The following is a 25415-nucleotide window of genomic DNA, read 5'->3' on the forward strand; positions in this document are numbered from 1 at the left end:
TAGTGATTCAAACTGACTAACTGTTGGACATCTAATTAAACACATTAAGACCTCAAGCAAATGGTATTATACTGTATTTTTGCATCCAGTAATGGATCTTAGATTGTACAACCTATAGAAAAGAAAATGAATGAACATTGAACATAGTGTGTACCAGCATATAATTAGCAGTTCATAACAAAAAAAAAACAAAACAAGATTAGGTGGAAAAAATGACTGCATCACATCTAAGGTATTATAAACTGAGACAGCTTGCCATTTCTCAGAGTAAAGGATGATCATTGTTTAAGTCATGCGGGGTAACAAATCCTAGCTATTCCATCTAAACTATTGGATGTAATAAGACAATGGATATTACTGATCTCACCTTGTTTTTCAATTGTCAAACTGCACCATTTAAAAAACTGCAAAGTTTTCTTACTATGACAGCAAATCTCTGTGGAATAACAAACTATACTGCAAAGTATTATTTTCCCTCAGAACATTAAGTTCCTTATCTCCGCAATATAACTAGCAGTTACTCTTTAATGAAAAGAGCCATCCAGCAAGCCAGAGCATTCAACCTAATGTTCTGTTTCATGCAACAGAAAAGTAAACCCTACCCATTGTTTGGTTACTACTACTACTACTACTAGTATAAGTAACTACAATTGGAGCAAACTCACTCACCAGTAAGTTTAGAATTATAAAACTGAATTAAGTTACAAATGATTTTTTTTAACATGCATCTGACCATGGACCACACAACTAAATTAATTCCTCGTTGAGACCTATTGAACAGAAGACTGGCTATTTTTAGAATGGTTTTGCCAACTACAAATAACATCCATGTAAAGTATTTTAGGTTGATTGCATAAGGGCTCCATGGGGTTGTTGATTCTGGCTGGTCCTTTGTTCTAATATTACAGGTATGGGATCAGTTATCCAGAAAGCTCAGAATTACAGAATGGCTGTCAAATTTTTAAAAATTCCCTTTTTCTCTGTACTTAGAGCCTATTGGGATTATTTAATGTTTACATTATTTTATAGTAGACTTAAGTTATGAAGATCCAAACTAAGGAAAGATCCATTATCCGAAAAACCCCAGGTCCCGAGCATTCTGGATAACAGGTCCCTTGCCTGTATAACAAATTATAACAGCTTTCTTGGTTATTTCTCATCAAAGACATAAATGTACACTTTTACTTTTAGCAGGGGGTGGGGTATATCTGATGGACTTGTCCCAAGGTTTACTAGTTATGTAAGAGGATTATGGCAGGATACACTGCATATTTATCAAAAGTATCCATTTCATGCCTTGCTGGATAAAAACCTGATCACTTTACCAATTCTCAGTTTACATTAATAACTTTTATTTTCCTTGTTAAGGAACACAATTGATATGCCATGGATAACACCCACAAGTCAACTGGAGGCCTTTAATATAAAAATTGCCCTTTGACTCGACAAAGAAAATTTTTCATGATATCTACAACAATCACATGCTAAATTCTTAATGGTTTGCTGCCTTCTAGCAGAAGCAGCAGAGTCTAAATGCCCCTGCCAGCCAGTCACTGTTTATGATACTAATGAATAAAAAGCACCCTTCTGAAAACACATGAAGGCATCCATTGTGCAAAGTGGAGTTATCAGATTTAAACAACCATGTTTATTTTCCACAATGTGTATTTTTTATCCAGAATTCCAGCATCATTCCATCCATATGGCAAGTTGTGTACACTTTGACTGCTACGTTTTCCATTGGAGAGACAAGGTAGATGTTGGAACATCACAATTGAGACAAATACTGTTGAACAAAACAGTAGCGTATTATAGCTGCATAGTATGAACTCCAAAAACTTTGAGGATACTTTGACAAAAGGTAGATGATCATTTGATAAAACTAAGTATGGTCTTCTATTATGGTCTTCTAGTCAATGACAAAAATCTGTATTTAAAAGCAGTAAAAGCAAAAAATAAAACTGGGATTTCCAATGCCTTGTAGAGTTTGAGCATATGTTTAATAGTTGTTTTAATTATTTTTCATCTACACTGTAAGTTTAGGATTTTATTTTGCTTGAATTCAAATAATCTGACCAGATAAGCCTCTTCAGTTTAGCAGGCTGTTCAGTAAAGTTCAAGTGAATCATGCATGTCCCTAAAAATGTACCAGTCCATTTCTTTTTTTATAGTAAGTGGCATAATCTGCTCACTTTAGAGCACAGGACTCACTATGGGTAATTTCTCACTGGCTAGCACTAGTGATGGGGGAATAAATTTGGCAGGCACAAATTTGCATTGAAATCCCGCATTTCGCCACCGGCGAATAAATTCACGAAACTGCAGAGAAAATTTGCAGATGAAAAAATGTGTAGCGTGGGTGTGCATCAGAATAGTTGCGCGCATAAAAGTTTTGCGTGTCAAAATTATTCGGACATTCATCGACTTTAATGCATTTGGACAAAATAGGTGTATGTATAAAAATTGTCGCAAGCGAAGAAATTGATGCACATAAAAATAATTTTGACGCTTATTGACTTCAATGTTTTTTGCAAATTTTTTGCAAATTTCGCGGGACAAATTCGCCCATCACTAGCTATCACTACAAAGTAGCAGTATAAGTGCACATTCACTAACACAAATTTGACCGCACTTCTTTACATCATAAAAGCCTACTTTACCTGAGTGTGAACTGATCAAGTGTAGCATTGCTGGCAACTGTAACATAGACAATCAAAGATTCTCCTTGTTTTGCAGGTTTTGATGGTAACCAAAGAGCAACGTGACTATCCAACCTCAGCTCAGTTAGCTGTGAACTTTCTGGCGTCCGATAGAGACTTATATTTCCAATCCTCTGTAAATGTGACAGTGGATCTTCTTCTGGGTCTTTACCTGGCCGGATTGCATTCCCTTTCCTGGCTTCCTCAGCTGTACACTCAGTTTTATCGTCTTGAAATTGAATGGTATAATAAAGGTCCACAGGTATTCCCTCAGGAAGTTCTGGATTTCTCTTTCGACTTGTGATTATTGGCGGTGAAATGAACCAGAAGGGCTGGAATTCCAGTTCAGCTACACAGAGTCCCAACATTCCTTGCAATTTGCAACTGCCTTTAACCTCTCTAGTTTCCTGAAATGCATACAGTCTTATGCATGGAAGCTTTTCAGTGGCACTATAATTATCCCAATCTCTACCTGCAATGTAAAATAAGACCTGGACTTTAGGTTTGTTGGGATACACTTTCTCATTAATAATATATGCTTTGATCTTCCAATTAAAGGTCAATTTGTTGGGTCCAAATGAATGGGTATTCAACAGAATGTCTTCTGGTATGTCTCTTTCAACAGAAAATGGTCCATAGCTAGCATTTAATACAGGGGATTTAAGTGCTTGGTGAATAAAGAAGGATTCTACCCTAGATTGCAAACTAGAGTTCCTCATGAAATCCTGGTTGTTTTCCTTTAAAAGGAAGGCAGTTTCTGCGCTGAGTATTCGATAATTGACAGGAAGATATGTCTGTAATGCTGAAAATCTCTGGAAGTTATCAGGGATGCCTTTTGATTTTGATACTAGAGGAAAACAAATAAAAAAATGAATGTAGAAAACAATGTTTTCATTGATACATAGATACATTTACTCTTTTTCTCAAAGCAGAAACAATATCAAATTAAAGAACTTGAAAAACAGCCACTACATGACATTTTACTCTGGATGGGAGTTTTATAATAAACAAAGTCACATTCATTTTGTATACTGTTGATGATTTGAAGAACACTTTATACATAGCATTATGTCTTACATAGGTAGAGTTATTATTAGTTTACACAGAATATAGTGTTTCACATATATAACAAAGTGGGCAGAGGCAAGGTAAATTATTAATAAATTATAAAGAAATAGATCACAGAAAGACCCCAATAACAGCACTGAACCAATCGGAACAAGTTCCACGAGACACGACTTCTTGTCACAAGAATGAATTGTGCTGCTACTCTATATGAGCCAATATTCCTTAATTTAATCAGTAGCCTTTTGTGTGGAATTGTGTCAAATGTCTTAGCAAAATTTAATCAAAACAACTGCAACCCAAAAGTCTAAATTCTTACTCACCTGCCTATAGAAGGCAATGCGATTTGTCTGGCAGTATCCATTGCACAAAAAAATTAAGCTGGCATATACTTCTAGGGGGTTATTTATCAAATTCTGAATTTATCTCAATATTTTCTGCTACAAACTGATCAAATCCGCTCTGGTTTTTTGCGCTTATTTATTATTACATTTTCCCAAAAATTTGCTGTGCAGGAAAAAAATCAGATTTTCACAATTTTGTTTTTATTTTTCAGCTGGTTTCCACGATTTTTTCAGATTTTTCACCCGAAATCTCAGATTTTTGCCTGAAAACTCAGAAAACTTCTGGGTATTGCACGAAACCCAGCACACATCAAAAAATCATTGGGACTTCTCCCATTGACTTATATGCAACCTAGACAGGTCTGAGATGCCGGATTTTCAGATTCGGACTTTTCCATTCTTGGGGTTTAATAAATACCGAAAAAATTTGTTTTTAAAAAGTCAGATTTTATTAAAAAAAATCAGATTTTTCGTGATTTTGGCATTTGGAGTTTATTAAATAACCCCCTTACTGTTGTGATTTGAAATGTATTAAAATATTGAATCCTTTTATATCCCCTCCAAAAAAGGCCTGCCAGAACACTGTGGATTAGCAATGGAGGGCTAATTGTTGCAGATGCAAATCTTTGGAGGTCGCAGCTTTATTACTCCTTAGCAGACAGAGGGGCAGATTTACTAACCGTTGTTATAATGCCCTACACATGAGCCCACTGTAAAGTTAATGTTCCATATGTTATAAAAGGTATGGAGAAAACTGTATACCAACAAAAAAAATTTTAAGGACTTTTGCAGCCTATCACTCTGAAGTAAGGAAAAAAGTCGCCAGCGTTTTTTGAACTTTGATGCATTTTCCACTCTCAGAATATGTGTAAGTGACAGAAGATTGAGCAAGATCGATGCACTTCATTGCACTTCGCCTGGTCTTAGCTGGCCAGGGCAAGTCTGGCGAAAGAGCTAACGTTCAGTAAAATCCGCATTTTACTGAATTTGCGGAGTAACGTCCATTCGCCAGAGCGAATTGCTGCCTGGCGATAGAATGCGAATGACCACTAGTGCCTGTCTCTTTCGATCGCGAATTAGTGCCTGCGCCCGTTAGTAAATTGGTGATGTCTCTGCAGGTGGTAATTGACACTAGCGTTAGCCATTTTGCCCTTTAGTAAATCTGCTCCAAAGGCTGTAGTGGGGAAGTGCGCTGGAGGTGGGCCCTTTCCTCTGGTTTTCTGGTGGGCCCCCAGCTAACCCAGTCCAACTCTGCCTATTTCAGATGTTAAACTAGCAGGCCTTTAGTTACTTGGCTGAGAGCATTGTATCTTTATATTAGGGTTTTACAGTGAGGAGCCGTTTGAAAATGAACCCGCTCCTTAGAGAGAGCAACAGAAGGGAAGCCCCAAGATTACCAGGGCACCGCATCGGTGTGGAAAGGGCTGTGAGCAGGAAGCGTGGAACACACACTGACGGGTTGGGTAGAAACTGCAGGTATCAAGTGAGTGAGTTGTGGTTTAGGGGAAGAACCAAAAACAGGTCAAAACCAGATCAGGTCAGTCATGGTGAACGAGGGAATACCGAAGCATCTAAGCCAAAGGGAGGTTACAGGAAGAGGGTCAAATACAAACCGAGTCAAACACAGAATTTGCAACTTTGAACCTCATGGAACACTAGCTAGTGGGAACCTTGCCTGCTTATTAAACAATTGTACTGGCAACTGGCCGGCATATGGCAAGACTCTTTATATCCTCCAACTGATGCTAATTGGCCAGTAGTGATCGCCAGTTAACTCCCGCACTGCTGGAGTGCATTTCCTAACACTTTCTCATCAGACTAAGTAAAATGGTCTTGCAACAACCGAATTATAGGGTTACATAAAGGAAGTAAACTTAAAGTGCTTCTCTGATCACTGTTTACAGTTTCAATTCATTTTCTATTTTTAGGATTTTCTAACATACAGACAATTGCCATTTTAGGCTGCTATTACCAGGCACATGCATACCAAATGCATAGACAGTTGGGGGCTCACTTACACTCTGTATCTTCAAAAAGCTGTTGAGCTGAAGCCAGCTATATGTAGTCTAAAAATGTGAATATGGAAATATGTTTTTTTTATTATTATTGTAAATTGTAAAAGTGCTCAGAGAAGCACTTGATTAAGAACACATAACATTTTGAGGGTTGCACACAAGTGACAGATGAGAATCAACTTTGAAGAATATAAGGTCATGACCAAGGAATTTAAAAATATGCAAGCCTTTTATACCTTTCATGGGACTGTACTAGACAAATCCATAATGGAAAAGGACCTTGGCTATATCAAGCAATGCCAGTCAGCAGCTGCAAGGGCACAAAAGGGTTTGAGCTGTATTAAAAGGGGCGATGATTTGTGTGTGGAGAGGGTCATTCTTCCACTTTGCAAAGCACTGGTAAGGCCCCATATAGAATATGCTGTGCAGTTTTGTTCTGCAGTGCTCAAATGGGATACTATTGAATCAAAGAGAGTCCAAAGGGCAACTAAGCTGGTAAAGGGTATGGAAAGTTATTATGCTAAACACGAGACGCTTGGGGAGTAACATAATTCTGTATAAATATATAAAGGGACTATATAATAATCTTTCTAATGCTTTATTTACCAGTAGGTCTTCCCAGCTGACACTCTGACACCCTTTTGGATTAGAAGAAATATTAATATTCAGAAAGGGCTTTTACAGTGAGAGCTGTGAACCTGTGGAATTTACTTTCTGAATCTGATGTACAGGCTAATACATTAGATTCACAAATTCATAGATTAGCTTCAAAAAGAGATTGGCTGGCTTTTTAGCAAGTAAGAAAATACAGGCAAACTGGTAGTTAGGCAGGTTTAAATTGACATAAAAGGTTGAACTCAGTGGATATGTGTCTTTATTTCAACATAAATTACTATAAAATATTCACAGAAAAATCATGGACACAGGCGAACATAACATTGCTCCAATTATTTTCAACTGGGCTAAAGTATTGGAATGTTTAAACAAACTGGGGAAATAAATAAATACTGCACAGTTGTTAGAGACAATTACCATTGACTTCTTTAGAAACACACCAGCTTTTACTTGCTGGGTTTCTCAACTATTTGAGGTTTCAGAAAATATGTTCAAGTTTTTACAGCATTTTTTACAGCATTTTTTTTTCAAACTGAGAATAATGGCAACATTTGATAAATAAAGCCCTAAGTCTCACCATCAATGTAAGCCTGTCTGTAGCACTGAGCAATGGGCAACTTTGCAGATATGGCACTGAGCAATTAACACATGAGTCTCAGATATATGTATCCAATTAAACAACAGATCAATTAAGCAAAGTAGAGATTTACCACTCTGCTATGGGTATATTTACAACTCTTTCTAGCTGAGTCAGAACAAGGGAATGCAGAAGAGGCACGTGACTAGGGCGCAACAGTGGCTGCACATACGTCTTCTGGTGCCTACCCCTAGTCGAATTGCTTGTCCCCCACACCTCCTGTAGTTACAACTTACCCATGATTATAAATTAAATCATATATCAAAAAGTACTTGGAGGTGCACACCCACCACCATAAGTAACAACTTGCCTTGGTTCAGATGAGGAGGGATTAATAATCAATACGTAGGACTGCACTCCACAGGTCACAAAAAAAGCCTTTATTTGAAAAAAATTTTTTGTCTGTACCGGCAATTCCTTTCACAGCAAGTGTTATTAACAGTATTAATATTATTATTATTAGTAGTGCTTTGGGATTTATTTATAGATACTAATGGCATGAAATTTTCTTTGGCACTAGTGCTCATTAACAGTGTATGAGGCACTGTTTATCCGATCTGCATCCTCTCCTCCCACACTCTTTATACTTTGCCATCTCTCTCGATTATCTCTACATTTGGTGATTCCCACTGGAGTAATTAATAACTATGAACCACAGGGCACTTTCCAGGGAATGAACGGCTGATCATCATGGCCCCCCTGCTGTTCTGCTAAGTAGACAAGCTGCTCAGATTATTCTGCATGTACAGAAGCTGAATTGATTTCCCCTGGATAGATGCTCCTGCCCTGCAGACATTTTCACAATGTGACCACGGACCACTTTAATATATTAGAAGGGTGTTACTAAATGCATTTTGGACACATTGGTTGGCACAGAGGTTTAATATTTGTCAATAAATAATATTTGATTCAGTTGAAGGGATAATATACTCATATATATATATATATATATATATATATATATATATATATATATATATATATATATATATATATATATATATATATATATATATATATATATATATATATATATATATATATATATATATATATGCCTTTTCAGAATATCATCAACATGAAAACATAGGACTTGTGTAAAAATTTTATTCTACTGTATTTTTTAGTTAAGAAAGCCATTATTAAATAAGGTGGAGATGCTACTTATGTCAACTGACTACTAGCGATGGCGAATTTATTCAGCAGGCGCAAATTTGCGCGTTTTGTCGGCGCCTGAAAATTTTGAAGCTGGAGATGGTTCTGAAACCGGCGTCAAAGTGTTTTCAACGCTGGCAATGGTTCCGACGTCTGAGCCAATTTTGACGCCGGCGCCAATTAACAGACACCCATTGACTTTAACGCCGCCATCAAAATCGATGTTTCACAAATTTTTTGCCGGGTTTCATAAAATTTGTGGCGAAGCGAAAAAGGGGTAAATTCGCCCATCATTACTGACTACATTTCCTCTTGCAACTGAGCCCTATACAGTGTTGCATTGCATCCGCTGCATTCTGTACCCTCAGACAGATTATTTGTATTTGGAATGAAGTGCCAAGTGCAGATAAACCTTAGGTAAAAGTAGATATTAAATGAGCACTAAGGTGAGCACTTTTGCTTCTGAATTTACATCCAGGGTATCCATAAATTACTACCATTGTGCTCCGTCAAATGATTTATTCTATTGCACCTAAAAGGTCAATAACAAAAACTACTTGGAAGCTGTTCAAGTCAACTGATATACAACTAATACAGCATCCTCTGCATTGCACATGACACACATAACATCTGAGGTGTTTCTTTTAGTCAGTCCATGACCTTAATAATCTGTAAACTGGCATTGCAATGGTAAATGTTTGTGAAGGTCATAGGAATCATTCACCTTATCAATACTGACAGGGCAGACGTGTCTGATTTACTCAGCATCAGCAGACTGACATCTGAGTGCAATGAGATGCAAAATCATCCCAGCTTCATCAAATGTCATGCCAGGGTACAGAGCAGATATTACAAGGTCACCCAGAAAAAAAATAATTTCTAAAAAAGTATTTGTTGGGGGACCTGTCTCCCAACAAATAATTCCAAATTCCTTTCTATGGGCTTTGTAGAGCAAAATAATGTTTACTTACACTATATACATTCTTTAAATGCTGTTTCCTTCAATCTTGAAAATGCATCATCACAGCAAGCAGGCAGCAGCCATTTTGTGAACTCTGTTATGAAGGAAAGCTTTCCATCATGCTAAAATCTTATTCATACACCAGAATTGTGGACTTGATGCCCATGCATTGGCTGCACATTTAGATGGTTAGGAAGGAGTGGGAATGTGAGAAGGGCAGTGACATCTAGGAAGTGCAGAATGGAAAGTGAAAATAATTGTTTGCCCTGCCTCCATGCCTAAGGCAAAGAGGTGGGGCGGACAAAAAATAATTGACAGCTTTTTAAATAAATGTATAACAAGTATCGCTACTTTAAAAGGGTTAATTTGAAAAGGAATTTTATTATACAGCTTTTTATGTCTGGATGACAAATCCCCTTTAAATTGATTTGTTTTGTTTAGGGTCACTTTACTATGGTACCATAAAGCATTTCTTATTGAAAACATCACTTGAAAAACTGACATTAGGAATACTTTGTTTAAAAATATGTTTACAAAATAATAGGGCTATATATGTTTGTCCTTTATACATACATGTACAGTACAGTATTATAAAGTCTAATCATTTGTTCTACAAAACAAAATATGTTGAGTCAAAGGCAATTTCAGTGCGAAGACTGGTGTTTCACAGCAGATACTACAATGTATGGAAAGTGGGGACTTCACTTCTGTCTCTCTACAAATGAAAGCATCACTCAAAAAAAGGCAGTTAACCTCATTTGTGAAAAACAGTATAATATGGACAAAATTTCAATTCATGCAATGAGTATGTCCAGCTCAAAAAAGTTTGCTACTGTGCAGAAATTAGACTTATGCGAATCTGTTAATGTAACTGTCTGACACTGCAGATAGGTATTCGGGAAGTAACACGTAAGGTGGGAAACCTGGGGTATACCCGTAGCTGGCAGGACAGAGTCTTGAAGCCATAGAAACACGGCTTGATTAAGAATAAACTTACAGAAAAACGCACAAACAGAAGTACAGGCAGTGATGAGGAAAACAGCAATCGTAATCAGAACAGGCCAAGGTCAGAACCAGGGAATCTGCAGCAGTTGGAAGGAACACAGGTCAGGAGCGACAAGAAAATGGCAAGCAGGAATAGTAGTCAGAACAGGACAAAGTCAAAAGGTAAGGATCAGGACACAGAATCAGGACATAGGAACACTGGAATCAGAAACTTGGAATACAGGAACTTGGAATACAGGAACTTGGAATACAGGAACTTGGAATACAGGACGGCAAGTCTTGCAGGGAAATACGCAATGACCAAGCGTCGAGCAAGGTACAGGGCTGGGCTTATAAAGGGGACATAAATGAAAATGGGAAACACATGAAGGTAATGAGGTGGGAGGAGATCAGGAAAGAAACAAACTGGGAACAGGCAGAGTCACGAACATATGGTAACAGATCAGGATCTACCCCAAGAGCCTCCAATGGCTCACAAGGTAATTACAAGTCCCAAACTGCACACATAAGAGTTTTGAGTCTGGGCTGGTCCTGACAGTTTAGTTCAGATCAGGAGTTCTTATCAGTTATAAGGACCCTTATGTCTTATAGTGATAGAATCCCTATAAGACAACTATAGATAGGCTTCTTATAGCAGCCATGTATGCTGTAAGATTTTATCCATGTGTTAGGTATTTAAAGTTTGCCAAGGCACACATAAAGCATACCAAAACATGGTTTCCACTAAAACAGTTTTTGTTGTAATTACAGTATATTGAGTACAGAGGTGTGTGTTTATGTGTGTCCAAATGACCAATTACCTGCTGCCTTTTGTTTGCAACAGGTCAGCTAAACTAAAGAAGCACTCTTTTACAAAATTAGAGGTTCAAAAATAACAGTAAATAATCATGTTTCTTATTTAGAGTTCCATCAGTGAGAGGAGCTTTTATTTTGTTTAATAAAAAAAGCATGTCATATTCCAGGAACTAGATAATTGTATAAACTGTGCAATTTATTCAGTATGTTTTCTTACAAGGAAACCTTCACCTCCCTCATCTTTTCTGTTCGTTTTCTCTTCTGCTGGGATTATGTGTGATTGCTGGAACAGCAAAACTGAACAATATTTTATGCTTTATGTTAATTTATTCTTGTGACTGTTCTATATGTTTTTACACTACAGTTGGCACAGAATTCTTACTGAAAAGCAGACATTTAACAGAACCAATAAACTAATATTCAATATTTGCCTAATAACAGGGTATGATTAGTGATAAGAGAAATTTTTCGCCAAGTTATGCCATAAAAATGACTCTAATGGGTGAAAAATTGTCAAAAGTTGTTCCCCATAGACTTCAATGCATTTCGCATAACTTTGCTGTTTCATGAATTTTCAGTGAAGCAAAATGAGTCAGATTCACCCATTACTATGTATGATGATTTTGTAGTGTTGTTATTGCCACCATCCTCTGCTTAACCTTGACTAACCACTCTGGGTATGCTCATGATATCACTTGATGAAGCGCATAGACAAGGGAAAGTGTAAAGCCACCTGTGAGTCATAACACATTACATACAGTAGGTCTCCTATGCATTTGGAAAGCAAAAGGTCAGTCCTGTGAATTGAAAGATACAAACTGGGTAAATCCTGTTGAATGGCTTCAAATATTCACAGAACAACATAATCATGAATGTGTTTTTTTATTGCTGTTGTTTTTTACCTTTAAACTTCTCCTTGTTTATTGTTTAGCACAAATTTAGATGGTTTGTGTTTAGAAAGGGAGGGGAAGAACTTCCCTACTTTGTTAGAGTGGTGCTCAAGAAAGTTAAGGATGGGTCTAGGATAACTTCCATCAGGTGCTGAGGCCTGGCCTAGTTTCTGGGTGACACAGTGGGGCAAATTCACTAAGCGCCGAAGCGCCGAACGCTAGCGTTACTTCGCTAGCGTTACTTCGCTAGCGTTACTTCGCTAGCGTTTGTCATTTTCGTTACTGCGCAAATTCACTAACGAACGCTGGCGTAGTTTCGCTAGTGTTACTTCGCACCCTTACGCCTGGCAAAGTTTCGCTAGTGACGTAACTACGCAAATTCACTAACGTGCGCAGTGTACTGAACGCTACCTTTTATGCTAGACTTCCTTCGCCACCTCAGACCTGGCGAAGCGCAATAGAGTAGATAGGGATTGTTTAAAAAAAAGTCAAAAATTTTTCTAAGTCCCAAAAAACGCTGGCGTGTTTTCTACATTATGGGTGATAGGCTGAAAAAGATCGAAAAATTTTTTGGGGCTCCCCTCCTTCCCCCCTACATTTCCTGACTCATGGCAACTTACCTAGACAGTGGGCACATGTGTAGGACAAAATAAAAATTTTATTTGATGATTTGAAGGTTTTCTAGCCATTTGTAGTGCTGATACGTATTCCTCCATTGAAATTTGAATGTGGCGCCGTATGCAAATTAGCCTTCGCTAGCGTAACTTCGCTTTACTTAGCGAATCAACACTAGCGCAACTTCGCAACCTTACGCTACCCCTGAGCGCAACTTCGGATTTTAGTGAATTTGCGAAGCACTGGCGAAACTACGCCTGGCGAAGTGCGGCGAAGTTACGCCTGGCGCAACTACGAATCTTAGTGAATTTGCCCCAGTGACTCAGAGTTTAGCACTGGTGTCCTGAGTTCAGTTCAAAACTAGGCATAATCTGCAAGTAGTTGTATGTTCTGCCTTTGGCTGTGTGGGTTTCCAAAAACATTCAGGCATGTTAACTGGCTACTGATAGATCTGAAGCTAACAAAAAAAGCGGTAGGTGGATTTAAGTTGGTCTTGCTAAGTCAGGTAACAGAAATTGATATATAAGACTGGGTAGGAGATATGCTCTGGCTCTGTTCACCCTGTAAAAGTAGGAGTAGGTATTTGAAGAGCTAATGATGAAACAGGACAGAGAATATGGTTTAGCCCAAAAGATGGCCTTTAGCCCCATGAGTACATGTCCAAGTGGTTAACTACTAGATGGAGAGACTTATGGGTTTGATGAGGACTAGTAGACATACAGTATATCATTTAAATGGTCAAATGTCCATTCTAAGGTGCAGTCCTATCTTACCTTCTCTTATATTTAGGCATAGACTGTGAGAGTTACATGTGGTGTGTAAGTGTTACTTGTGGGTTACTTTTTTCCCATAGTATATGATCTAGAGGATGAAATCTATGGGTGTAAACCTCATTTAATAGTACTTGCATAAAGATGGGTTCTTTGCACATAGTTGTACTGAATTGCATTGCATCAATCCTACCTCTTCTCATGGATCATGTGTCTATTGATGCTGGAGAACCCTCGAAACTACCAAAACCCTGGACATGGTGGTAATTCCAGGGTTTCCACGGAAGGTTGCATCAATAGGCACATAAGATTTGTGAAGAAGGAATCAGACACTAATGTAATTTTTAACATAAGTGCTGGAAGTGGCATAATCCTCATACTAATGATGCTAGAAGCAATTGCTCATAATTCATGGAAAACATGCATTTGCAATAGCATTGGTTTCAGCACATCATGTGCAATTACTACACTTTGCACACTACAGCTGCTAAGTAAGTGTACCTTACAGGTTTTCTTTTCAATGTCTTTTCTTGCAACTTTACTTTCCTATTAAACATTTGTTCTTCTTTTGAACTAGTTGGGGGTCTGGGGAGGAAATATTAGAGATTACATTTGGAAAGAAACTGTGTTCTATTTAGATATGCTGCTGGATTTTGCAACACACAGGTGTTACAAATACCTCTTGTGAAAGGTGTTTTACCATAGTCCATTTGTGACAATTTACAAGTCAATGAAAGAGTAAAAAAAATGCTCTTAGCATTTACAATAGCTTCCTTCAACCAAAGTAATCTTTATAATGTGTTGTTGCTCCTCCTGTCTGCGGTATACATATTTTTAATGAAACAATTGTAGCTTTACTTGACAGAGTCAAGGTCAGATGTTTAGAAAGGAGATTATTATATCACGGAGATAGGAAATACTATACTGTATTTTCGTTGCTCACTTTGGCCTCCCTTAGTACCTGTGAAAATTAGAAATGTCACATCTTTTTTGCTAAGACAAATGCATCAAACCAGAATTACATCTACACCTCTTGTTTTTTTGATCTGCTTCTTCATGTGCCTTAATTAATGTATCTGTCAATATTATTGGGCACTGTAAAAAAAGATTTTTTTGTGCTATGGTCATTGGAGTGTAACTAACTAAATCTAAATTAATTTTCATCGGAAACTGCAAATGTATGCATATTTCCTGCCTAATGTATCTTCCGGTAACCTTTTCATCAGTGAGCAGGGCATTTTAGAAGTGTTAGACTGAATGAAAATAATGTGCTCACTGCATTGCAAACATTAACTGAAGAAGTGTAATTATTTCTGCATAAAAACATAAATTACTTAGGGCACAAATTACCATAGTAAATTAATCCAGGATTTGTTTTTATTTATTTCTTTTTCTTTAACAGTGGCCTAGGAGATAATCAAAATTGAAAATTACCGGACCTCCTCTCCTTTCCTATGATATTCCTGCCTGGTGGTGCAGAACTCCCTAGACGGTCAGCACACGTCAATCATAAATGTAACAGCAAATGGAAGAGAGTCCCACAACACCATACTTCTTGCAGTTGGGGAGCTTACCCCTTTTATTTTTCACCACCAGAGAGTCGCACAACACCGTATTTCTTACAGGTAGGGAGCTTATTCCTATTATTTTTCACCACGGTGGTGTAAAATAAAATGGGTAAGCTCCCCACCTGCAAGAAATGTGGTGTTGTGCGACTCTCTTCCATTTGTGTTACATCTAGGAGATAATCAACTCTGTAGTACTGAAATATAACATCAATAATTGTTTAAAAACACAGGCAAATTTCTAAATGTCAGTTTTTTTTCTAGCATCCACTGAAAGAACCAGGTGATGTGCTGTTTATTCTTGTATTTTGGCCACCCATGAAGTGTTTTATGAAATACCGGTCAAAGAATGTGAACTGACTGAGCTACCTTGTTAATTATCTAATTAAATGTCCCTGTGGAGTTCCTTTGCTGCAAAGCACAAACCTGAGTAGCCATATGCCTGCAATCTTTTTTGTTATTATGTTGGACTTAATTTAATTTGTCAACAAGTAGTTCTTATGTCCAATGTTATGGTCACTTCAACCCTGGATAGGTGAGCATTGTGAAACTCAATAACAAGCCCCATTTTCAGATGGACAACTTGTAGGCTGACAAATGTAGGCAGCAGTTATTTATAATTATGACCAAATTAGATTAATAGAACAATAAAAAGGTCTCTTACAAAGTGGTTAACCAATTAAACCTCTAAATACCTCTGGATTCCCAGTTCTATATGGCTTGTGAATAGTTTACACATTTTAATAACATTCTGTGTTATGCACATAACCGATTGGTAGTGGTTTGCTTTTCTACCCATAAAAGGAATTCTTTTCTATTTTAATATTTTTTTAATCTACTGCCAAGGTTTTTTCTAGGTCCCTGCAAGAAAGACAAAGTCAGTGACATGAAAGGGGTCATTGCTGAGCTTCACCTTGACTTTTTTGTAGTGTGCATAGTGGGTAACCCTATTTATAATTATAATTAATATTATCCCAAAAAGACAAGTTGGAATGAATGTATGCAATGAAGTCAAACAAAGATTTGCTTGATGTGGGACACCACCGAGATGTGTCAACTTTGGAATTAAATAAATTTGGCATTAAATAAAATCCATAAGGTTAAAATAAAGATATGCTAACAATGGCTGTAGTTTGGTCAAAATAGAATGTTGATTATTTTCTTTATTAAAAAGGGAAAAGTCATTTGCATCATTTCATGATGACTATGGAGGATATTTTAATTTTGGCAATTAAAATATTGTTCAGTATTAAACAACACAATAAACAGCATTTTTGAATACAGGAGGGCAGTAGTGAAGAACTTTTTTGTTGAGGGTTATAATAGGAACTAACTACCATATGTTAGGATTTGGGCTTTTTTTGGGGGGGGCATGCTATATTTGAAACCTTTATTGTCCATATAAACTTGGCTGATTATTTGGGCATCAAGAATATTGGAAATATTTTGGGGTAAAACACAAATGCTCAAGTCATACTGTTTAAATTCATTGTGGCAATTGTTGCCAATTGTGGGCTCCATCTAGTAACAAACATTGGCAAATGGAATAGTTCATCAATAGTAAGGAAGTGTTAGCAAATAATTTTAGAAAGGGGAATCGATAATTATGTTTTTTTCTTTTGATCCCCTAGTAAGGTTCCACCTAGGTTATTCTAAATTATTGCTTAGTATTTATTGTTAAGTGTATTACAGTTTAATTATCCAGTCAAGCAAAGGCTCAGGGTCTGAGAAAAAAATCTCTACGAAGTGATATAATTGGTAGAATAATATTACAACAAACTGTACAATATAATCATATTCACAGTGGTGTAGAATATATTACAGACCTTTACAAATGAAACATAATAAAATCAATGTTGATTGTAGCCTGTTGTAAGAATGTAATGAATATTTCAGAAGTTAATATATATGCAATGTCTTTTAAATCAATAATGTAGCCTGAAATGCAAGAGAATGAAAAGTGAATGTATAATACCTTAATTGTCTTTTTAGATCATATCCATATGCTTATGTAGCACAACAGATTAGCTCTCAGCATTGGTGTCTAGGCCAAGCATATCACGGCTCTCAAAATATTGTAAAAATGCAATGCAATTCCCAAAATCTACCAATAATGCTTTCAACATCAGCAAGACTTGTGTTGTGCATCAAATGTACACCATCATTTGAATTTCAAATAATATATTTCTTGTTACTGTAAAAATATATGTATACAGTAAATATGTGCATGCCTCTTGAAATTTACATTTCATTTATTTTAATTTTAATGTATGCTTCCACATGTTAATAAAAAGAACATGAATCTTAAGTACAATTCTTTCTCCACCAAAGTACTCCTTGTCCATGGCTGGCTAGATGAATGGATGGATGATTGATAGATGATAGATAGATAGATAGATAGATAGATAGATAGATAGATAGATAGATAGATAGATAGATAGATAGATAGATAGATAGATAGAATGATAGATAGATAGATAGATAGATAGTGCAGCCAGTATTGGCAGACATGTCTTTGTGCTCTCAAATGTTGGCCATACAAATGGATATTGGAATAGATTTTATCGTTCCATGGATATTGCTTCTACAATTTAACTTCTACAAATTTATGTAGTGCCCGGTGCTTTTTACAATAGCTTTATGTATTTAGACAATCTTGCAATAATAGAGGATGACGTCCTAACCAAAAACTGCTGTATTTATGTTCATGATGATGATTGATCATTTATATACATGATCATATCGCCAACATAGCAGTCCTCATGGTAATGATATATTGAACTATATGCGGAATGATCAATCTTTCGACCTCATCGGTATGTGCATGGACATCTTAAAATGTCATTTTTTTTTGGCAATGGAAGCATATAATTGTAATATAAATATATATTTTAAATTCCGTCTTTTAACCAGTAGGATCTGACAAGTATGAAAAAGGCATGGCATTTTTTCTGTCTGCAGACAAGGTAACCACTTTTCCAGCAAGGCTTCATCTATACTTTACACTTAGAATTGCTTTTTTCAAGAAGCCTTAAGTGCTGGCTGTGGAGCACTATAAATGGAACTTTTTGTTCTTGGATATTTTTAATGTATGCTTTAAGGGCTACAACTGCAGGCCTTCAGAACGAGACCCAATGAAAATGACAGAGCCCAGCGGTGTTTTAAAACTACTGCTGCCACACTATTATAAATATCCTTATGCTCCTATTTTACTACAAAAAATGACTAGTTTAAATCATTGTTGCTTGATAAAACTATAGATAATCTTGCAAAACCAGGCTTAAAAATTCTGAAGAACATGAAATGATAACTAAAGCCTTAAACATACAGTATTATGGACAGAAATTCTGTAGTTCATATACTAAGTTGAAAGTACCAATGTCAATGTATTAACACCACTATTATAGTAATGACCTCTGCCTTTACATCCACAGCAGTTTGTTAGGCCATCTTTTAGTGCCAGGGGCACTGCCAATGCTCAGTGTACGCTAAGCTGATACTAAGACATTAGACATGGTTTGGTTGGAAATATTGGCAAAGAGTGAGATTCTTCATAAAATGCAATGATTTATATGCTGTAATGTAATCTGAATACAGCCTTCTATCATGTATAGTATATATTATAAATTGGTCCCTAGATTCAGAAAACTAACTGCAGTTCAAAATACATCTTATGAATAGGGATGTAGCGAACGGCGGAAAAAATGTTCGCGAACATATTCGCGAACTTGCGTCCAAAAATGCGAACGGTTCGCGAACGTCGCGAACCCCATAGACTTCAATGGGAAGGCAAATTTTAAAAGCTAGAAAAGACATTTCTGGCCAGAAAAATGATTTTAAAGTTGTTTAAAGGGTGCAACGACCTGGACAGTGGCATGCCAGAGGGGGATCAAGGGCAAAAATGTATCTGAAAAATACATTGTTGATACAGCGCTGCGTTTTGTGCTGTAAAGGGCAGAAATCACACTACGTCACTCAGGTGATGTTTCTGGACACGGAATGTGAAAAAGCTCACACAGCTAGGTGGCACTTGGTTAAAGACTGGGCAAACAATGCCTGCAAGGGCAACGTATACAGTAGTGGATACGGAATATATTATTGCTGCTGTAAAAACATCACTCAGGTGATGTTTACGGACACGGAATTATTATTGTTATTTAGACAGAATGTGAAAAAGCTCACACAGCTAGGTGGCACTTGCATACCTCCCAACTGTCCCTCTTTTGACCACTCAACCCCCTGTCCCTCTTTTGTACTGGAAAGTCCCTCTTTTCTCTGCACTGAACAGCCAGAAAAAAAACAGTTTCTAACTTAATTGGCTTTTGGCAGAGAGCTCAGAACAGCTAACAGGTGCAAATAAGATACTTTGTAACAATTTTGACTCTGGTTGGTGCTGGTGGTGGTGAACTACTAGGAGGAGCAGCACACCAGTCCCTCTTTTCTCTGAACTGAACAGCCAGAAAAAAAACAGTTTCTAACTTAATTAGCTTTTGGCAGAGAGCTCAGAACAGCTAACAGGTGCAAATAAGATACTTTGTAACAATTTTGACTCTGGTTGGTGCTGGTAGTGGTGAACTACTAGGAGGAGCAGCACACCAGTCCCACTCCCCAACACAGCTAGACTAATAGCACTGGGCTCTTATAGTAGCAAAGTAAAAAAACAAAAAAGAAAATAAAAGCAGTCCTTACAAGGACTATTGGGTTATTACAGCAGTCAGCAGATGAGATCAGAAGCAGTGCCCACAGCAGCTACATACAGAGCACTGCAGTAGAAGGTAGATTACTAGCCAGCAAAGCTAACTAACCTAAACTCACTGTCCCTCAAATCCCTGCAGAGTTCTGTCCCTACAATACAGTATCAAGTAGATTACTAGCCAGCAAAGTTACTATCAACTGTCCCTCAAATCACTAAACAGCTCTCTCCCTACACTAGCTCTTCCAAGCACACACAGGCAGAATGAAAAAACGCTGCAGGGCTTCAGTTTATATATGGAAGGGGAGTGGTCCAGGGGGTGTGGGGGTGGTCCAGGAGGGAGAGCTTCCTGATTGGCTGCCATGTATCTGCTGTTCTGGGGTGAGAGGGCAAAAATAAGCACCAGCTAAGGCGAACCCAAATTGGCGAACGTCGCGCGACGTTCGCGAACATTCGGCGGACGCGAACGGCCGATGTTCGCGCGAATTAGTTCGCGGGCGAACAGTCCGTGACATCCCTACTTATGAATCAGTAAACTAACTGTGTACTCAGTGTCTAACCGTGGGCATCCCTGGAGGTAAGAATGTTCACTGCTAAAGGAAAGTGAAGCCCAAAACATACTTTAAAGATATAGCATTTATAGCCTCCACGTGAATAGTGGAGGGGGATTGTAAACTGAACAAGAAATCATATGCTTTATGTTCTTCTAGTACAGTAAGGAGCAATAGCATAACCTTAGACACTAACTTGCGTGTTTTTTAATAGTGATGGGCGAATTTGCGCTGTTGCGAAACGGCGAAAAATTCGCGAAACGGCGCCGGCGCCCGTTTTTTTTACGCCGGCGCCCGTTTACGCGAATTTTCGCTGGCGTTTCGCTCGGCGCAAATCGTGCAAATTCGCCTCGAATTCGCGCCTGGCGAATAAATTCGCCCATCACTATTTTTTAATCCCCATGTTCATTCTCACACTACACTTGCTGTGAACAAACTGCAAAATCTATTTAACAACAAAGCTTCAACTTGCTATGGTCTGCAAGGGGGGATAAAAGTGCGTACTGAAGTTTTATGTCTAAAATGGACACAGGAGGGTTGAATGGTTCTGTATTTACTGCTGTATATAGTTGTAAATATTAAGTCCTTTGCGCACTGGGTTCTGCCGACATCCTACTGTATATCAATGAGTGTACACAAATCCTGAAAGTGGGAATCTGTTTTATAAAATTCTGAATAGATAGTTCTATAAAACCCCTCAAAAACAGAGGCAGGTGTTTATATCGTGTGTTAAACACTTTCTCTTCATCCACAATAAATATTTTCATAGGGTCCACTCCCTTATGGTCGAGACATGTTAATAAATAAAACTCCGTACAAAATTTATGCTGGAACTATTTTATGCACAATGTTTTTACACTGTGATGCTGTTCAATTATTCCTTCTATCTATCCAAGCAATTATTCACAGAATTCCTCTGCTCATAATTAAGTCAGAATTGCTTTTAATATAGTTGCCTATACCCCCTATATTTAACTGAAGCCATTTCTCATGAATGAGAATTAATTATGAATATGAATTAATTATCCAAATTTACTTGACATGGCAATTATTCATGAACTGAGGGTCTAGTGTAGAGATGACACTAATGTAAATAATCTCCAAGGGAAATTAGAAGAAAACAACACAATTTATTAGTCAATATATTGATCAGGATAAATATTAAACAGAAACATTATGACCATTTATTATGCTGTAATGAAATGAGTTGAATATGTACCAAATATTGGCAGTTCAACACAAGAAAGCTGTTCTTTAGGGTATGTTCTTTACATTTCAGTAATGGCTCTAACTGGGTGGCTCAGTTCTTGCTGCTGCTGATACACTTCTTACGATACACAACAAACTCCTAACAAAGTCAATGGGAATTATATTCTAAATGCAATTGCAATATTTCTGCAAAAGGAAGAGATTGGCATTAATTTTCCTGCAGAATCTATGGAGAGTCAATGCTACATGTGTATAGAAAAAAAGACCTCCTGTGGGACCTCCATCAGTCTCTACACTCTTGGTAGAGAGTCCATACTTTGACAAGTGTTGCCTAAGAAATCCTTCAAGGTTTTCCTCTAGTCAGAGGCGGCCACGCTGTCCAGGCGCCCTAGGCAAGCCCGGCAGTGGCGGCGCCTGTGCGAATCTGCGCTCGCGTGCGCACGTGCGAACTTGCACAGAATCGAAGAAGAAGCGATAACAATCAGACAGTCGGGAACCGGACTTGTGGTAGGCGACAGAGGAGGTACGTGCCTGGCGCCCCCCCAGCTTTGCGCCCTAGGCACGTGCCTACTCTGCCTACCCCTAATTCCGGCCCTGCCTCTAGTCCTTTTGGTTTTAAAGATCTACTCTTGTATTAACAGCTATACACAAACAATAGTCATGACAAGCTAATTTTACTCCAGTAATTGACCAATTAACTTTACATATATTGACCAAAATGTCTTGTGCATTTTCATTTGCATTATTGTTTTGTGCTCTGTTAAATTAAATTAAACCCAATAATCTCCACATGTGTTAAAATGCAAGAAAGGACTTAGTTGAGATATGAAATTAACTTTATAATCAGTAGACTGTGAAATTACTAATAAAAGAAAATGAGTTAATGAACAGTAGTTTAATATGTGATCATTTTTGTGTCTAAAGGGTCTTCATTAGCAAATTATACATGTCTATATTAAATCTAAGTCCTCCTCAGCCAATGTCATGAGTACTGAAAGGCTATTGGGTTTCAGGTCCTATTCAGTATGCCCTTACAGAGTATGAGTTGAACATTCAAAGCACTAATTAGGCACATCAGCTCCATCCCCCTGAATGGAGAACTCCCCCAAATGCCACAATAGTCCATGCCTTGAAGAACCGATACTGTTTCAATCTGTATACATAGGTTTATATTACTTCTAGAGACTCAAAAGTTCTTGAGTATACTTCAAAATAGGGGGAGAGGCTGCTTGGTGGTTTATACAACAGATTGGCCAAAACACTGCCTCACAAACCAAATGATCCAAGGGGCTATGGGGTTCGAGAAACCTTGACATTGCTGTCAATAATTTATTTACAAAACTGATCTGCTTTGTACTTTTTGTTCACTGTGTAGTTCACAAAAAATTATTTTGTGAGAAAAAACTCGATAAAATGTGGTAGTGCAGTTGTACTGTGCATGGAAGACTTGCACCTTTAGCAAAATTACAGTCTGATGTTTTTGTTACCATAAAGGAAAAAATATGCTGTCCAGTTTAATGGAAATCACAAAGAACATAGTTGGGGGGTGTAATAGAATGAAAAGAAAGTACTGTATATCCTATTAAAGAGAAGCTGAGACTTTAAAGTTTCTCTTATAATGGTGACATGGCGAACGGTCATGTACAAAGTCTGCAATGTGTGCAAAGTGCAATTGTGAATGTAATCATTGTGTTTTTTTAACCCAGCAATGTTTTTTTCAGATGCAAGCCGGCTGGTGTCTTTTCCAGAGCTCGTCATAGCAGTGTGTGTAGCAGATTATTTAGCTGCAAGTCTGCTGTGTCCATTGATGAAGCCTGCACTTGGAATTACACTTTAGGAAGTGGTGGTACAGTAGATTCATGCACTGGGACATAAAGGGAAACTATCATTGGAAAACGTTCTGCTCCAGCAGACTTCTCCACTGAAATTCATTTTTCAAAAGAGCAAACAGATTTTTTATACTTAATTTTGATATTTTATACTTAAATTTGACATGGTGTTAGACATATTGTCAGCTTCCCAGGTGTCCCCAGGTATGTGATTGGTGCTCTGATAAACTTGTCACATCAGCAGCAACAATGGGAAGATAACCAGATAACCAGATAACAGCTCCCTGGTACAAATATGAATAGCACTCAATAGTAAAAATCCATGTCCCACTAAGGCACCTTCAGCTACATTGAGTAGAAGAAACAATAGCCTGCCTGAAAGCAATTCCATCCTGAAGTGCTATCTCTTTCTGAAATCACATGACCAGACCAGACAAAATGACCTTACATAGCTGCCTACACACCAATATTACAGCTAAATAAAAATACACTTGTTGGTTATGAATTACATTTTACATGGTAGAGTGAATTATTTGCAGTGTAAACAATGAAATTTAGAAATAAAAACTACACCATAAAAATCATGGCAGAATCCCTTAGATTTTGGAAAGGAGGAAGGCCGTAAGCCTGGCAAAAGTATATGGAAGAGCAAGGAGTGCTTTTTGACTGCCGCCATTTTGAAGCACTCTATATATTTTTTATGAAAAAACAATGCTTTGTGTCACTAAGCTATGAATAGAATTTTTCATTCTGAATTCCATTTACTTTGGTTTAGATCTATAACATATGCAATGACTTATATTCAAAATGTATCTGCTTTTGGCTGATGTGTTATAAAAGATGCAGTTGCACTGATTAACATGAATCTGATGCAACTGTGATCAATTCAGAGCAGGAGGAGCCCACATGTGACTGTGGAGAAATTTGCAGTACTGCAGTTTGGTGTGGTAAGTAAATGAGCCCTTTTAATTGTACACTTGCATGCTTGTAGATGTAAGGGTTTTAGGGTATCATTGCACATAGGAAGGGCATGGGGCTATCAAAAGCCTCAAAACAGTCCTCTTCAGAATAAAGGCTATGCCAAGTTTCCTTTTATCAACACTTTAACCATTGTTTCCAATTATGGTGAACTCCACAGCACAAAGTCCACTGTAAAGTATGCGCCAGAGAATTTAAAATTAAATGACAATATATATTTAATCAATGTATTTTTCTAATGCCTGTCAATTATTTAAAATGTTATTGTAATGTATAGTGCTGTATATAGTTTTAATGCTCTATAGTCTTATTCTCTAAGTGGATAAAGTTCAGTGAAAACTCTGTGTATCACTTTTATAAATGGCACTACACCGGGGATTAATAATAACCAATCTGCATAAAACTTATTACAATACAGTTTTACATACAGGGGCAGATTTACTGCAGGTCGGTTAACCCTCGATATTCGACAGCCGAATTGAAATCCTTTGAATATCGAAGTTGAAGGATTTAGCAATTGAATCCTTTGAATCGAATGATTTGAAGGATTTTAATCCATCGATCAAAGGATTTTCCTTTGATCAGAAAATTGTTAGGAAGCCTATGGGGACCTTCCCCATAGCCTAACATTGGCCTCGGTAGGTTTTAGGTGGCGAACTAGGGGGTTGAAGTATTTTATAAAGAGACAGTACTTCGACTATCGAATGGTCTAATAGTCTAATGATTTTTACTTCGAATCATTCGATTTGAAGTCGTAGTCGAAGGTCAAAGTAGCCTATTCGATGGTCGAAGTAGCCATATTCGACCATTCGAAATTCAAAGTATTTTTTCTTCTAATCCTTCACTCGAGCTAAGTAAATGGCCCCCACAGTGTTTGCAACCCAGAGGTAAGAAATCTAAAAATGCATTCTCCATGAGAAATATACTCTGACACTATGGGGCCCATTTACTAAGGGTCAAAGTGAATTTTCAAATTCAAAAACTTTGAATTTCGAAGTAATTTTTGGGTACTTCGACCATCGAA

At 37.5% G+C, this 25415-nt stretch overlaps 1 protein-coding gene across 1 annotated transcript in view; it reads right to left on the reverse strand.

The window, feature by feature from the left end:
* Window positions 1-25415, reverse strand: part of tmem132c.S (transmembrane protein 132C S homeolog) — a 262101-nt gene that overhangs the window by 178094 nt on the left and 58592 nt on the right. The window contains exon 2 of the mRNA XM_018244181.2: window positions 2661-3546. Coding sequence (XP_018099670.1) covers window positions 2661-3546 — 886 coding nt within the window. The remainder of the gene's footprint in view (window positions 1-2660; window positions 3547-25415) is intronic.

This window comes from Xenopus laevis, chromosome 1S (assembly GCF_017654675.1).
Source record: "Xenopus laevis strain J_2021 chromosome 1S, Xenopus_laevis_v10.1, whole genome shotgun sequence".
NCBI classification, from domain to species: Eukaryota; Metazoa; Chordata; class Amphibia; order Anura; family Pipidae; genus Xenopus; species Xenopus laevis.